Here is a 16,132-nt window from a genome sequence, read left to right on the forward strand (position 1 = left end):
ACTCCTAGTCCTTCGAGGGACAGGTGAGTGGTAAAGAAGTAGACACTATGGCGTTCCTTGTCCTTCGAGGAGCAGATGAACATGAAAGATTTATTCCTGAGGCCACGTAGTCAGAGGGTACACCAACTATCATTCCAAGTCATTTCGCTCGCGGAGCTCACCCACCTAGGGCATTTTTCCTCTTAAGGTTTTCAGCGTGAGATGTCTGTGAGTTATACAAGCTTGAACCTCGACATGAAATTTCTAGCCCTGCCACTTAACTTCAAGGGTTTTACGATTTGAAATTTTTAACCTTGGCATTTTCTTGATTTCCTTAGGGTTTCCTAAGGATAGGAAAAGGCTCTCTATAGGAAGATACATGTTTGGTGAAAATTTTGAAAAGGGAAAGATATTTTTAAAAACAAGGTTGGTTAGCAGTTTCAACTCCTGCAACCATAGAGCCCTCTAAGAAATTTAGCGTCGTACAATGATGGACCATACACCCGACCCTTTTACGTCAATACGGGGATAGACAGAATACTCTTTTACATCATACGGGGATAGAAGTTTTTCGTTGAATAGGGTGGTTGTTCCCTGAACACACCTGACCTTTTGCGTCATATGGGGCTAGACGTTACCTGTCTCAGCTCTTTTACATCACACGAGTTTGATGTTGAACTAGATACACCCGACCTTTAATGTCATAGGGTCTAGATGCTACCTGTCTTGGCATTTTATGTCGCACGAGTTTGACATTTTTCCATTGAACAGGTTGGTTGTGCCCTGGATACACCTGACCTTTCATGTCATACGGGGCTAGACGGTACCTGCCTCGGCTCTTTTACATCGCACGAGTTTGACGTTTTCTGAATTGGACTTTGATTGACAGTTTAGGCTCATGCCACCGAGGTGCATTTTCTTTTTGATTTTTATTTTATTTTTTAAATTTTTGAAAATTGGTTGGAAGTTTAGGCTCATACCACCAAGGAGCACTTGAATGTTTTTTTTTCGTTTTTTTTTAAATTGGTTGCCAGTTTAGGCTCATACCACCAAGGAGCGCTTGAATATTTTTTTTAAAAACAACTAAGTAAATTTTTTAAAAATTGTTGTAAAACACATGACACACATGACAACACCAAGAACAATCCTCGGAAGACCCCAAAATCGAGTCGGGGAAAATTTGAGGAAAAGGCGCGTCGCTGAGGCAGTAGTAGTAGTGTCGCCCACCGAAATTTTTTTTAAAAAAAAATTAAGTGGAAATATTGTGGAATAAAGAAAAATATTTTGGACAAAAGATTTAGGCGACACCAGTGGTGTCGTCACCCTCATAGGCTGGGCGACAAGCCTAGTGTGGCTCATAAAAAATTTATTTTTATTTTTTTATGAGATGCTGAGAATTAAGAAAAAGAGAGAAAAAGGTATAAAATTTGGGAGACAACAGTGGTGTCAGCCTCACAGGCTGAGTGACACTACTTGTGTCCCCCATACAATATATATATATATATATATATATATATATATATATATATATATATATATATATATATATATATATATATATATATATATATATATATATATATATATATATATATATATATATATATATATATATATATATATATATATTGTGAACATTCTAGGATGAGAGAGGGGACCGTTTTTTTAAAAAAATGTGGGCAACGCTGGTAGTGTTGCCGGGGCGACACGGGTGGTGTCGCCCAAGTCTGAGTACGGAACTGGGCGACCCAGGCGTGTCACCCAGACCTCCAACCCTCAAAATTTATTTTTATGATTTTTCTTGGTTTTAGAGTTATCTAAACTCCCTATTGGCCAAAGTAGATAACCACTGGACGTGTTTTACGTCGGGTTTCTTTTTTTTCTATTAAAATCATCCCCCTTCCCATTCTTCTCTCATCTTGCAAACTCAATTTCTTCCTCCCATCTTCATCTCCTTCCTTCTTCATCATCTTCCCTCTAATCTTACTAGTTTTTCTTGCTCTCACCCAAAGGCTTTTAATGGCTCCTAAGAAGGGCAACGCGATCTCCAAGACTTTTAATGGCTCCTAAGAAGGGCAACGCGATCTCCAAGAGCAAGGGGTAGGTTTTTGAGCGGGTAGGCAATGAAGGAGAGGAAGAGGCCTCCCCTCATTTTCCTAGGGTTAGGCACTTCCTTGAAGGTCTGCTCTCCCATATTTCGCAAGGCCTTCGATCGGGTGAAATCCCTCGACGTGTCAATGGCTTTCCTATCATCGGACCCTAGTTTCGGGATTGGTTTGTTTCCTCTCGGCAGTGGCCCGAGCTCATGGCCCTTCTGGCTTCAATTTCGATGATAGGCATCTTGAACATGGCCGCTTGCCATGTGAACTTTCCACTCCTTGAGGCTCTTGCTGAGAGGTTCAACTATCAAACAAACACCTTCTTCCTTCGTACAGGCGAGACAACACCAACTTTGGAGGAAGTCACTAGGATTTCTAGCTTAAACCTAGCCAGGATTGCGTATCAACCTTCTACTACCACTAACGACCATTCTATCATGGGTGCGCGACTGTTGGGGGCTGCTTATTCTTTACATGGTCAGTGGGTTGATATGGAGTTGCTGGTCCGGAATAGAGAGCATTCTTGAGCTGCCGAATAGATCCGTATTTTTCTTTTAATGTTGTTAGGCTCCATTCTTTTTTCGAGTGGTCGTAAGATGGTTCGTAGTTCCCTTATTCCTTAAGTCCATGCCTTCTGGGAATGAGCAGGTTACACCATTGTTCCAACCGTGTTGGAAGGCATTTACCAGGGTCTACATGACCGGGTCACCCGAGGTGACTGATTTATTGAGAGTTAACATAATTTTATTTTATTTTGCCCCTGGAACTCAGTTTTTTGTCTGGTTTTTGACTTTGGAACACATATTTTTGCAATAGGAATTAACTGGAAAAAGCTCGAAATGAAATAGAAAAATCTCAGTTGGGCAACACTGCTAGTGTCACCCAGGCGACACGCCTAGTGTCACCCAGACGACACGCCTAGTGTCGCCCAGTCTGGGCTGGGCGACACCACCCAAACCAATTTGTCCCAAATGATTTCGGCGTCTTGAGCTCTTGTCATGTGACTTTTTGGGATGCTTTTGGCTCCTGCTTTCTTCAGATTTGGGCCTATGAACACATGGCTATTGTTCGCCGTCCTCAATCAACGACAGCTTTTTCTGCTACTCTAGGAATGACATATGTCAATGATACCACCTGACCTCATGACGTCAATCATTATCGTAGGAATTTGGAAGAGTTGTCGTCTTTTGATTGGGCGATCCGAGGTTTTGAGAACATGCCCCTGTTTCTCCTTGCTATGGGGCATTCATGTCTTATTCTGGCAGGGCAACATTTAACAGAGGGGTATTTCCCTCAGAGGCTGCTTCGCCAGTTTGGCCATACTCAGAATTATACTTCTCCAGGAGAGGCAGTCGATTGTTGCCCTATCTTTCCGCTTCGACAACATTCTTCCACTCTTCTGGTCAAGGCTGGTTTGTCGTGGTAGGGAAAGAAGTCCTCTCTTAGTGAGGAGTTAGCTAAGCAAGACAAGCCCACAACCACTTCGAACTATGATCCTTGGTGGGAACGTGCCCGCCCTCTTCCACTATGCCTTAGATCTTCGAGACTTTGCGTCAAGTCTTCCACTTCTGATCAGGATCTCGTGCCTCATCGAGAAGATGGAGCCTCTTGTTCAAATAAACGAATCAAATCCAATGAGGACACATCTGACATCAGCCAAATCCAATTGGCTCATTGGGTGGCCTTGGTGGCGGAACTCAAGGAGAAGGATGTTGATCTGAAGCCGAAGATCGAATAGTCAAAATATTTTTTTTTCAGTAGTTTTATTTTTTTTGAAATTTGTTAGGCTAGTAGGAATTTTTGTCGTAGAACCAAGTTTAATTTGCATAAATGCATGTAATAAGCTCATATTCAATAGATGAATAAAGTTAAAATTTTAAGGTACCCAAATTTTATTTTCTGTTCTCCTTGATCTCTCTCCTTTTTTATTTTTATTGCCCTTGTTGGGGGGTCTTTAAACTTGTACGTGTGCAATTGATTTGTCGAAGCGTAGCAGGGTACTCTCTTTGCACACACTTTTCAAACTGAATTTTTACAAACTCAGGCCCCTAGTTGTAGGTTTTTTTGTCTCTAATTCCGGTTATCGGACCATCATACACACACACACACAAGGATGAGCTTGCCCCATTTTGCCTCAGGGGATCCTGCAGAGAGAAAGATGCTCTCAGACTAGCCAATTTTATCATTGGTGAGGTTCACCCATCTCCGATATGTGATAGTTGGTAGTTATACTCATACAACCATGGAGTGCCTGGCTAGTTTCGAGCCTTCATAATAAGCGTAGGAAGTTGGCTTCATAAACGAGACAAGATTGACTAACAGTTTAACCTCTTGTAGTGATGGAGGAAGTCCTTTTTAAAAGGGTTTTGTTTTTGAAAATGAATTATTTAAAAGTCAAATGGAAAACGTACTCTTAAAAGGGACGGGCCTTACAGTTTGCCACCAATGGCCCCTTTGAAGGTCATTTTCTCTATCAATTTTTACCCAAAGATGATGGAAGGATTTCTTTGTGGATCGTGAAAACTCATAAGTCTCGAAGTTGTCCTTTTACCTTTGGAGTTTTCATCCTATGCTTTGCGGATCCATAAAGAGTTTTCTTAATTCTTGCCGGGCTTTCATTTTGGAGAGGTCTCGACGTTTTTCCCAAATTCGTCGAAGTCACTTTGGTCTTCCATTCATGTCACCTTCCCACATCTTTCTGAGTTGGTTTTATTCGGAACCTGTAGGGTTTAGGAGGAGTCTTCATCCTTAGGGTCTGGTTATGCAGTATTGTTGGAACTTGCATTATTTGTACTTGAGTGTTTGAATCGGAAGCTTCTTCTTGGAGGTTTTTATTTATTTATTTTTACCCATGATTCCTTTTCAAGTTTTCACCACGTCCATTTTTTTTATTTTTTTGTTTTGTTTTTTTTTTTCTTCGTGGTATGTTTTTAGGTTTTCATCACTATTTTGAACCTGTTACAGATAGTATTTTCTGAGATACATCGCATTGATAGGGTCATTGAGTTCGTACCCCTCTTGATTTTTTATCTTGTAAGAATTGCCTGCGTACACTGAAGTAACTACGAATGACCCCTCCCGATTAGATTTGAACTTGCCTAAAGGGTGTGGATTTGTAGGAGTGTGGAAGATATTCTCGAGTACCATGTCCCCTTCTTTGAACTATCGAGGAACAACTTTTCTTTAGTATGCCCTCTCAACTCTACACTGGTAAGCAATGATATTTTGGGTTGCTCGTAGTCGTCTTTCATCCAAAGTAATGAGGGCAGCAATTCGTGTTTCGATCTTTTGTTCTTCATTTGAATTTTTATGAATAAGCACTCGGAGAGATGGTATCTCGACTTCAATGGGTAGCACTGATTCCATACCATACACCAATGAGTTTGGGCTCATGTCAGTAAGTGTCTTCTCAGTTGTCTGGTAGGCCCATAGTGTGTCCTTCAGCTTTTCATGTCAATCTTTGCCACCTTCTATTATTTTGCCTATAATTATGAGAGGTCCTTTATTTGTGTCCTCTGCTTGTCCGTTTTCTTGAGGGTAGTAAGGTGTGGAGAATTTCTATGTGATCCCAAACTTTTTGTGCACCTTAGTGACCTTTTCATTTTTGAAATTGGATCCATTATCAGTAACGATTAGCTCAGGAACACCAAATCTAAATACAATGTTGTTCTCTATGAAACGGACAACATGTTGTCCCTCAATCTGGACCAATGATACGGCCTCTACCCATTTGGTGAAGTACTCTGTAGCCATTAATATAAAATGGTGGTTATTCGAGGCTTTTGGTGAGATCATTCCGATGATATCAAGGCCCCACATGGCAAAGGGCCATACGGGCGGTGTTGAGTTGAGTGGTATGGACGGTGCATGGATGAGGTCTCCATAAAGTTGACATTTGGGACACCTCTTAACTAACTTCCAACAATCTTCGGCCATGGTGGTCTAGTAATAGCCTTGGCATCTGATTTTCTAAGCTAAGGCGGCTGCTCCAGAATGACCTACTTCATTGTGTAACTCTGTCAATACTTGGTCGATTTCTAACAGATCGAGACACTGTAGAATGATGCCATCGAAGGATTTCTTGAACAAGAGATCACCTCTTACTAAAAATCCCATAGAAAACCTTCGAAGGGCTTTTTTATCCTTTTTGATGGCTCCTTTAGGATATAACCCATCTTTTAGCAGGGACAGAACATCGTGGAACTTTAGGATATAACCCATCTTTTCATGATAGGGTTTGAGTTTTTCTTCTTTCACCTTCCAAATCCCTTGAACTTGGTTTCTGACGAGTAAGGAGTCACCAATCACTCGTATTTGATGGATTTTCATTCCCATGGAGTTCTCGAGCCCGGCTATCAAGGCTTCATATTCAGCAATGTTATTGGTACATGGAAAATTCAATCTAATGGCTGTTGGCATTAAAATCTTCTCGGGTGAGCATAGTATGACTCTTATACCTGACCCATATTCATTCCTTGCACCATTGAAGTATAGCTCCCAACTTGAATACTCAATTGTGAAGAGGTTCTCATCAAGGAGATCATTGTTGGCTGGAGTGTTTTCTGGCAGTGTGTGTTCAGCTAAGTTGTCAGCAATAGCTTGTCCTTTGATCAATTTTTGACTAACATATTCGATCTCGAACTCGCTCAATAGCATTCTCTACTTCGCCAAACGTTTGTTGAGGACTGGTCTCTCCAATAGGTACATGAGTGGGTCAATTTTTTGGATGAGCTTGACTGTATGAGATAAGACATATTGTCTTAATTTCTGCATGGAACACACAAGTGTTAAGCAATGCTTCTTCGCATCTGTGTATCTTGTCTTGTAGTCGACCATGGTTTTTACTGATGTATTATATCGTTTGTTCTTTTTCATGGTCGTCGTATTGTCCTAACATTGCCCCCATGGTCTTGTATTTCACAAATATGTATAGGAATAGGGGTTTATCTAGACTCGGACGACAAAGGATGGGAGGTTTTGTGAGGTACTCCTTGATTTGTCCAAACACTTCTTGGCATTCATTATCCCATATGAATGGGGTGTCTTTCTTAAGGAGCGTATTAAACGGTGCGCACTTATCTGCCAATTGTGAAATAAAACTCCTAATGGCTTGTATGCGACCTTGAAGCCCATGGATTTCTCTGATGTTCCGGGGAGGAGACATTTCAATGATGGCTCGTATTTTTGACGGGTCCACCTCAATGTCCCTTTGGCTTGCTATAAAGCCTAGTAATTTCCCGGATTCAACTCTAAAGGCACATTTATGTGGATTGAGTTTGAGTTGATATTTTCGGAGTCTTTCGAAAATGGTTCTCAGGTTAGTGAGATGATCAGGCCTGATCTCCAATTTAACCAAAATGTCGTTGACATAGTCTTTCATGATGGTGTGCATCAAGTCGTGAACGATGCTAGTCATTGCCCGCTGATAAGTTGCCCTAACATTTTTTAGACCAAAAGGCATGACATAGTAGCAGTAGGTTCCCCATTGCACTATGAATGACGTTTTGGTCTAGTCTTCTTCTGCCATGAGGATCTGGTTGTAACCCGAGAAGCCATCCATGAATGACAACATCTCGTGCCCTGCAGAGTTGTCGACTAAGGTATCTATGTTTGGTAATGAAAAATTATCTTTGGGACATGCCTTGTTGAGGTCTCAGTAGTCAGCACATACTCGGATCCTCCCGTCTTTCTTGCGTATGACTACTATGTTGACCATCCACTCTGAGTACTCGACGGGGGTAATGAACTTCTCCTTGAGCAATTTGTCGATTTCTTCCTTAATTTTGAGCTCGAGGTGGGTCTTTTGATGTCGGAGGTTCTGCCTTACGGGCTTTGCCCCTTTCGTTGAATATGAGGTGACGTTGCACCAATATGGGATCTAGCCCTGACATATCATCATATGACTAGGCGAAGAAATCGCGATATTCCTTAAGAAATCATATTTTCCCACTCCTCAGGAGATAGGGAGGTTCCAATCTTAGTTAACCTGGGGTCCTCAGTTCCTAGATTTACGTCAATCGTCTCTTTGATGATAGCCATTGGGTCACCATCGAACCTCGTTTTGAATTGCTCAACATGGGAAGTGAACTCCTCAAGTTGAGGGATTTCTTCAGACCCTTGGCTCTCTTGATCTTCGTCTTGGTTGTTCAATTTATCGTCTTGGGAATTGTGCATCATTATTGGGTTATCTTGAGTGTTCGCTGTTTTTGAAAATTCTTTTTCATTATTATCAATTTTATTATGTTTTGAATTTTCAACAAATTTTGAAACATCGCAAGAGGTGTCCCTTATGAGACTCGTGAGAGAAATGTTGGGGACTTGACGCGTAGGGTGGTTAGATGGCCACTGTGCGCCAATCTATTTTTTGGCACCAAGACTTTAAGGTGTCTCTAGAATGCTTCCAACAATTCTCGAGATAGAGGAGTGATCGACTAATTCTGTTCCCAGGTTTGAATAGGCAGATGAGCACGCCTGGCTGTGTTAGAGCCGATTGTGCATACCTTCAATTCCTGGTCAGCAAAAAGGTATTCAATTTCCAGTTATTTCTTATTGGGGATTCAAGGATCACCTTTGGCCTTTTTGAAGGACGGGCATCGAGAGGATCGAGGCTTTAAATGCCTCCAGATACAAAACTTGGATAGCTTGAAGGCGTCATCTGGCTTTGAAATAATGTGAGAGAACACCTAAGTCCTCTTCGATCCCCTTTTTCAGTTTTGGCTTGGAGTGATTCAGAAATTGCCTCCGTTAAGCCTTGCCCTTGACTCCCCAAGCCTTGGCCTAGTTGGAAGCCTTGGGAGAAGAGCATATGCCAAGCCTCGAGGGACCTAAAGCCGTATTGATATTGACATTGGATAATCTCTTTCATCGTTGCGGAAGTTTACCAAATTTGAGGAACAGGATCACCGGCCTCTAGGGGTAAGGTAGCACAATTAGCTTGCTCAAAGGAAGCGAGTGGGATTTCTCAAAGCTCGACCTCTACAGCTAGCTTCTCATTATGTATACTAGGATTAATAAAAGCAGGAGGTTCAACACATACATTCACGACACTGTTTTTAGTCAAAAATTTGAGGCATTGATGGAGCGTAGAGGTGACCACGAGATTTCATGCAGCCACGGTCTTCCTAGCAGCATGTTGAATGAAGGTTTTATGTTCAAGAAATAAAACTTTATCACTTGGATGGTAGGGCCGATCTTGAGTGTGAGAGGAAGTATGCCTTCAGCTTGTCGTTTGGTCCCATCGTATGCGGCGTTAGTTAGTTGACACGGCTCGAAGTCATCCGAATTTTTGCGTATTTGCTTCATTGTTTTCATGGGCCATATGTTTAAGGATACCTCATTATCAACAAGCACTCTCCGTATTTCATACCCTTGCATGAAGATAGTGATATGCAGAGGTTAAACATGGAATCGATTGAAGCTAGTTGGGATGTCATCATCCATGAACATGATTGGCGTTGGTTCCATCAATTGGTTGATCATCCTGCATAACTCATTCGACTGCGCGCTGCTTAGGATGTGTGTTTTGGCGAGGACCCTTTTGATCTGGGCTCTGTGTGCTGGTGAATTGGCAAGTAGCTCCAGGAAGAAGATTAGAGCCTGGATCTTCCTAAGATGGACTGGTAGATTGTAAGTGGTTGCAGATCCTTGAATTTCTTTATTAGGCTTGCGATATGCGACCCCTACTAGTTGTTTAGCTTTTGAGGTGTTCCCGATCCTTTCATCAAGAGGGTCGACTATTAATTAGATGGGTTTGAACACTTGACCTCTTCGGGTTAAAGAATTAACCTCCCCAGCCTGAAGCTCCGTAGATGCCCTTCGAAATTATGGCTAAGGGAACCCTAGAAACCTCGATTCTGGTCCTAAAGGACCACACAAACCCTAGCAGACTATAGGCAATCCAGACTCAATTTAATTAAGCTCAAGAGCTTTCAAATGGTCCAGGAATCACCTAAATCAGACCTACGGATAAAAAGATAAACCAAATGACAATTTGGTCCCTGTGGGTTGATGATGCTGTCAACGCATCTGATGATGCAATAAACATGTTTTCTTTAATTAGATAAGGATAAAACTTCAAGATAAATAAAAACAAATCCAAAAAGACTCCAAAAAAATTAGGAAAAATCACTAATGGAGTTTTATAAATACCCTCATTCATAACCCAAAAAGCAGAGGGAAGAAAACCACAAAGAAATCCCTTAGAAATTCTCGAAATAAGAAAAATAACCCAAAAATAGGAAAAACCCTCAGAAAATTCCTAAAATTTATGAAAAACTCCCAAAAATCTCAAAAAAGTAGAGAAAATTTCAAAAGCCATATTCAAGCTCTGGAGATCCCAAAACCTTTAAAAAACTAAGGAAATTCTCCTCCAATCCCAAGAAAATCCTAGGTGGACCCTACCTAAAAATCTCTACGTTCCCCCCTGCTTTAGGAACCCTAGATCTAGGTCAAAAGAACATTAGATCCACTAATTTCAGCAAGCAAAGGCATCCAAAAAAGGATATGGTGGGGTAAATCGGAAGAGTGCCTGATCCAAGCCCGAAACTCTATCGAGTCCCTTGAGATAAGTATATCTTTCTTTTCTTAATTTAGTTTGTTTTTTATCATTTAATTATCTGCTTTATTTTACTTTTCTAAAAATTATTTCATCCTTATATTTAATTAAATTTAGAAGCGTTTTTTAGGTCAAAACAAAGATTTGGAGCTGGTGCTGCCAATGGACTCAGAAAAAGATCGGATCTGTAAAGATCGGGGATTTTTCTGATCCCATAATTGAAGCTACCCCACTTTCCCCACATTTTAAAAAGTAATATAGTTCTTTCTAATATTTGATCAGATCTCATCACGAAGATGGACGCAGATCTGAGCGTAAACAGTATGGCGCCCACCGTAGGGCACCTTGAGCTTCAGATCTGTATTTTAAACTTAAAAAAGCTTCCTCTTTTTTTCTCATATTTAGTTTTCCAGAAAAACTAAAAATATAAATATATATTAAAAAAAAAACATGGTAGATTTCAAAAAAAAGAAAAAAAATTCTTTAGATTTATCTTTCTATATCTTGTTTTTCTCTCTCCATAAAAAATTTAAGATCTTTTTCCTCTCAATCTTTAGATCATCTTTTAGATTTCTCTCAATCTTTAGATCATCTTTCTTTTAGATCCATCTTGATCATCTTTATCTTTAGATCTTCATTTATATCCATGTTGATCATCTTTAGCTGAAGATCATCTTTATCTTTAGATCATCTTTTAAGTCAATCTTTTAGATCATCTTTAGATCTATCTTTTAGTTCATCTTTATCTTTTAGTTAGATAATCTTCTTTTAGAACTCATCTTGGTTATCTTTATCTTTAGATCATCTTTTTAGATAATCTTTTAGATCATCTTTATCATCTAGAACATATTTAGGTTCATCTTGATTACATCTATATCATCTTTATCATATTTTTCATATCCTCTTTTATCTTCTTTAGATCATACCTATCTTTTTTAAGTGCATCTTTATTTTTTTAGAATACATATATTTTAGAAGCATCTTTATCTCTTTCAAAAAAAAACAACAAGAAACAAAACAAAACAAAAAAGAAGAATCTTTATCTCTTTTGATAATTTTTTTTTAAAAAAAATAAAAAAAGAAAGAAAAAAAAGGATAGATATAGGCCTTCTCTACTTTATCTATTTAGATTAGAAATGGATCTTTTTTTTTTTATCTTATATTTTGTTGTTAAACCTTATCAGTATAGTTTATAATTTTCTTGACATTATCCTCTTTTTTTTTTAAAAGAAAAATTATTTTTCTTTTAGACGCATCTTTGTCCTGTTTTTTTTATTAGATAGCTAAAAAACAAAGATAAGAAAAAAAAAAAAAAGAGAAGATTTTTTGTTGTATATTTTTCTAGTCATGTCTAGAGGTCAAGATGACTTAGATATTGAGTTGACTGCCCATACTAGACCCAAAGAGCTAAGCAACATGATCAATCTTTTAACGGCACCAACCCCCATTAAATTTACTCATGATGACATACCTATGGGGTTCGATTGTTTTCACACCCATCCACTTTATATCACTGTTTTCATGAGCGGTTATGAAATCAGGAAAGTGATGGTTGACAATGGGGCATCTTTGAACATCTGTCCCTTGAAAACTATTCTAAGAGTAGGGTTATCACAAACAAACCTTGAGGTTTCAAACATCTCAATTGCAACCTATGATGGGGCTCAAAGAAAAACCTTAGGGATCATCCCTCTCACTCTTAAGATTGGGCCGGTGGTCCAAATAGTGAGGTTTTATATCATTGACATTGAACCTTCTTTCAATCTACTCATTGGTAAGCCATGGCTACATGAAACTCTTGTTGTGGCCTCCACTTTGCATCAATGCCTGAAGTTCCCAACTTTTGAAGGAGTGGCTCGCGTATGTTTCGATGCAATTAAAGCAGTAAAAGAGAAACTCTCTGAAAACTTGAAAATCCAAGAGATCCCACTTCTAACATATAAGGAAAATTGCACTATACTTCATAAAATGCATGAACTATCTGAGAAATTAAATTTGTTACAGCCATTACGATTTCGGTTCATCCACAACATAGAATATGTTATTGGCTCTAGGGTACTACTCAGGCTCTGGCCTTGGAAAAAATGGGCAAGGTGTTGCTAAGGCAATTACTCATTCCCCTGATACTAAAGTAGACACTGACGATCGAAGAGGGTTGAGTTGCACACTTTCTAAGCTTCAATGCAAACTCAAATCTTCTTGGCCTCCAGGTTTTATTCTTGCAGGAATTCATGGTCTTGACCACCGAAAGACAGTATCTCTTCCAAAACCAAAGATCATAATTCCTCTAGAAGAAGAGCTGTTAGAATGACAACTTTCCCAGCTTACACTTGGAGCTCATATTGTGGCTACCACGTCCTCGGCTACCAAGAAAACTGGGGCAATTACTGAAAATTAGAGCATTACTCCCTTATCTATTGAATCCATTAAGGGGATACAATGACACTTTCAAGTCTCTGTGCCAAAAAACATGCATCCTGCATGAAGCCTCTCTAACACCATTACCTTTTCACTTGTAAAAAATGCAGTCCAGACCCTTGACAAACCCAGTAAAAACTTAAACGAAGTCACGGAAGAAAATGAAAATGAAACAAATGAGGACTCACCTGTCGATGAAAACTTCAAGGTAGATGAAGAACGCCCCATTGAGGAACTCAAGTTCCAAACTGAGCAGTTTAAGACAAGATTCGATGTAGCCCTACTGCTATTGTCGAGGAGACCTTAGACATTAATCTAGAAACTGAGAAAGATATGAAGATCACAAGAATTTGATGCTCTCTATCACCAGAAGAACAAGGAAAGAAGATCTCCCTCTTAAAAGAATACATTGACATATTTGCATGGTCTTATGAAGATATGCCTGGCTTAAATCCCAAATTGGTACGACACCGTATTGTACTCCATGAAAGGGCAAAAGCCATCAAACAGAAACGACGTCGACAAAATCCCGCTTGGACTTGAAGATAAAAAAAGATCAAACTTTTAAAGGCAAAGTTCATCTTACCTGTGGACAATCCGGATTGGTTAGCCAATATCTTAGTAGTACTTAAACAAGATGAGAGAATCAGAGTTTGTATTGACTATAGGGACCTGAGCAAAGCATGTTCTAAGGATGACTTTCCTCTTCCAAATATAGATGCCCTAGTTGACAACACTACTGGACACCAGATGTTATCCTTCATGAACGGCTTCTCTGGCTACAATCAGATCCTCATGGCGAAAGAAGAGCCAAAAAAGACTTCTTTCATCACATAATGGGGGACATATTGCTATAGAGTCATGCCTTTCGATCTCAAAAATGCTGGAGCAACCTACCCGATGGTCATGACTGCTATATTTCATGACTTGATGCATGACATTATGGAAGATTATGTGGATGACATCGGCGTCAAATCCAAAACTCAGGATGCCCACATCCCCAATTTGAAAAGAGTATTTAACCGACTTTGAAAGCACCAATTAAAGCTGAATCCTCAGAAATGTGGTTCATTCAATCATCTTTTAAAGAAGGACACCCCGTTTATCCGGGATGAGACATGTCAAAAAGCCTTTGACTGTATAAGGGAGTACTTTTCTAACCCACCGATCTTGAGTCCACCTGATCCCAGCAAACATATCCTTTACCTTGTTGTGACAGATAAGACAATGGGGGGCGATGTTAGGGCAATATAATGACCAAAGAAAAGAGAAGGCCATCTATTACATCGGTAAGACAATGGTTGACTATGAAATACGATATTTAGATGTGGAAAAACATTGTCTAACCTTAGTGTGGGCAACTCAAAAGTTGAGGCATTATGTGCTTTCTCATACCATCAAGCTGATATACAAGATGGATCCACTCAAGCACCTGCTAGAAAGACGTGTTCTAAATGAATCATTAGCCAAATGGAGAATGCTCCTAAGTGAATTTGATATCGAATATGTTACTCAAAAATTAGTCAAGGGGCAAGCAATTGCCGATCACTTAGCTAAGCATGCTTTACCTGACTGCGTCCCCAACAAAACGGATTTCCCTGATGAGGACCTCTTTGTCACTAAGGATCCCACTGGGGAGTTATACTTTGAAGGGGCTAGGAATGAATACGGCATTGGCATCGAAGTCATCCTAAGCTCTCTAGAGAAACTCATATTTCCAATTGCTGTAAGGCTCAATTTTCCTTGTTCAAGCAACATTGAAGAATATGATGCCCTAGTAGCTGGTCGCGATAATGCCCGTGAACTCCAAATTGAATAATTACGAGTCATGGGTGACTCTTTTCTTGTAATAAATCAAGTCAACAAAGAATGGAAGGTTAGAGACAAAAAGCTACAGCTCTACCAGGACTCAGTTGCAAAGTTGTCAAAATGCTTCAAAAGAGTAACCTTTCAACATGAGACTCGGGAAAACAATTGGTACGCCGATACCTTGGCCACTCTTGCATCAATGGTGATCATTCCTCCCCAAATGAGTGTCCAACCATTCTACATTAGATACAACAATAATCTTTCTCCTCCAAAGATGGAGTTGGAAGAAGAAGATCAAGAATTAGAGAGGGAAGAAGAAGTGTTCACCCTCAGGGCCAATCAGATAGTCAAAGCTAAGCCCTGATATCATGATGTATTACTCTTACTCAAAGATGGAACGTATCCCGAAGGAGCCTCATAGAGAGACAGAGATGCCTTAAGAAGGTTCTCAATCAACTGCTTGATCAAAGACAACATCCTCTATAAGAAGTCCTTTGAAGGAATCCTCTTAAGGTGTATTGACCAACCAGAGGTCAACATGGTACTCAAAGAACTATACAACGAAAGAGGACACGCAGAGGCAACACTCCTAGCTCATAAAGTCAGAAGATAAGGATCTGACTAGACTACTATGGCTGAAGACTGTTGGAAATATGTTAAGAGATGTCCTACATATCAAGTTTATGGGGATCTCATACATGGTCCTTCCATGCCACTCAATTCAACACCTCTATAAGAATTAAAAGAAATCAAACCCCTAGAAATTCTAAGGGGACCACCTGGGCCACTTTCACAGGATTTTCTGAATAACCCGCCTATATGGGATGAAGAACTAGACATTAAAGATAAAATCATACTATTCCCTGAAGAGAAAGGATCCAAAGAAAATGATAGGGGGAGAGGCATGATTCCACTACTTGGGGCACCCCACATTCAAAGAAAAGAAGAAGATCCAACAGAAGCAGACCTATCCACCAATTTGATAGGGACCGCCCCATCTAATGAAAATATGGTAGAGACGGTCTCATCCAAGATACTAATCGTTTCATCAAATGGAGAAGAGTCTACAGAAGCATCCATGCCAAACCACTCGATAAGGGTATCCTCAGTTGATGATAAAAATAAAGCGGGGGCAATCGGTGAGGCCCACATCTTATCTGACGACTCCCAAAATGCCTTGAAGTGATATACTCCTCAAGAGCAACATGAAGTTGCAACTAAAAAAAGATTACCAAAAGGCATGGGATGATCACTTGCTCCTCCCTTTCAAATA

General features: G+C 39.9%; 1 protein-coding gene across 1 annotated transcript; it reads left to right on the forward strand.

Moving 5' to 3' along the window:
* Window positions 1-14,347: 14,347 nt before the first annotated feature.
* On the forward strand, window positions 14,348-14,869 carry LOC148779832 (uncharacterized). The gene has a single exon (XM_088850622.1). The coding sequence runs from the start codon at window positions 14,348-14,350 to the stop codon at window positions 14,867-14,869; it is 522 nt and encodes a 173-aa protein (XP_088706748.1).
* Window positions 14,870-16,132: the final 1,263 nt, after the last annotated feature.

This window comes from Amborella trichopoda, chromosome 11 (genome assembly GCF_054954075.1).
Source record: "Amborella trichopoda isolate Santa Cruz 75 chromosome 11, AtrichopodaSantaCruz75HAP2 v2.0, whole genome shotgun sequence".
NCBI classification, from domain to species: domain Eukaryota; kingdom Viridiplantae; phylum Streptophyta; class Magnoliopsida; order Amborellales; family Amborellaceae; genus Amborella; species Amborella trichopoda.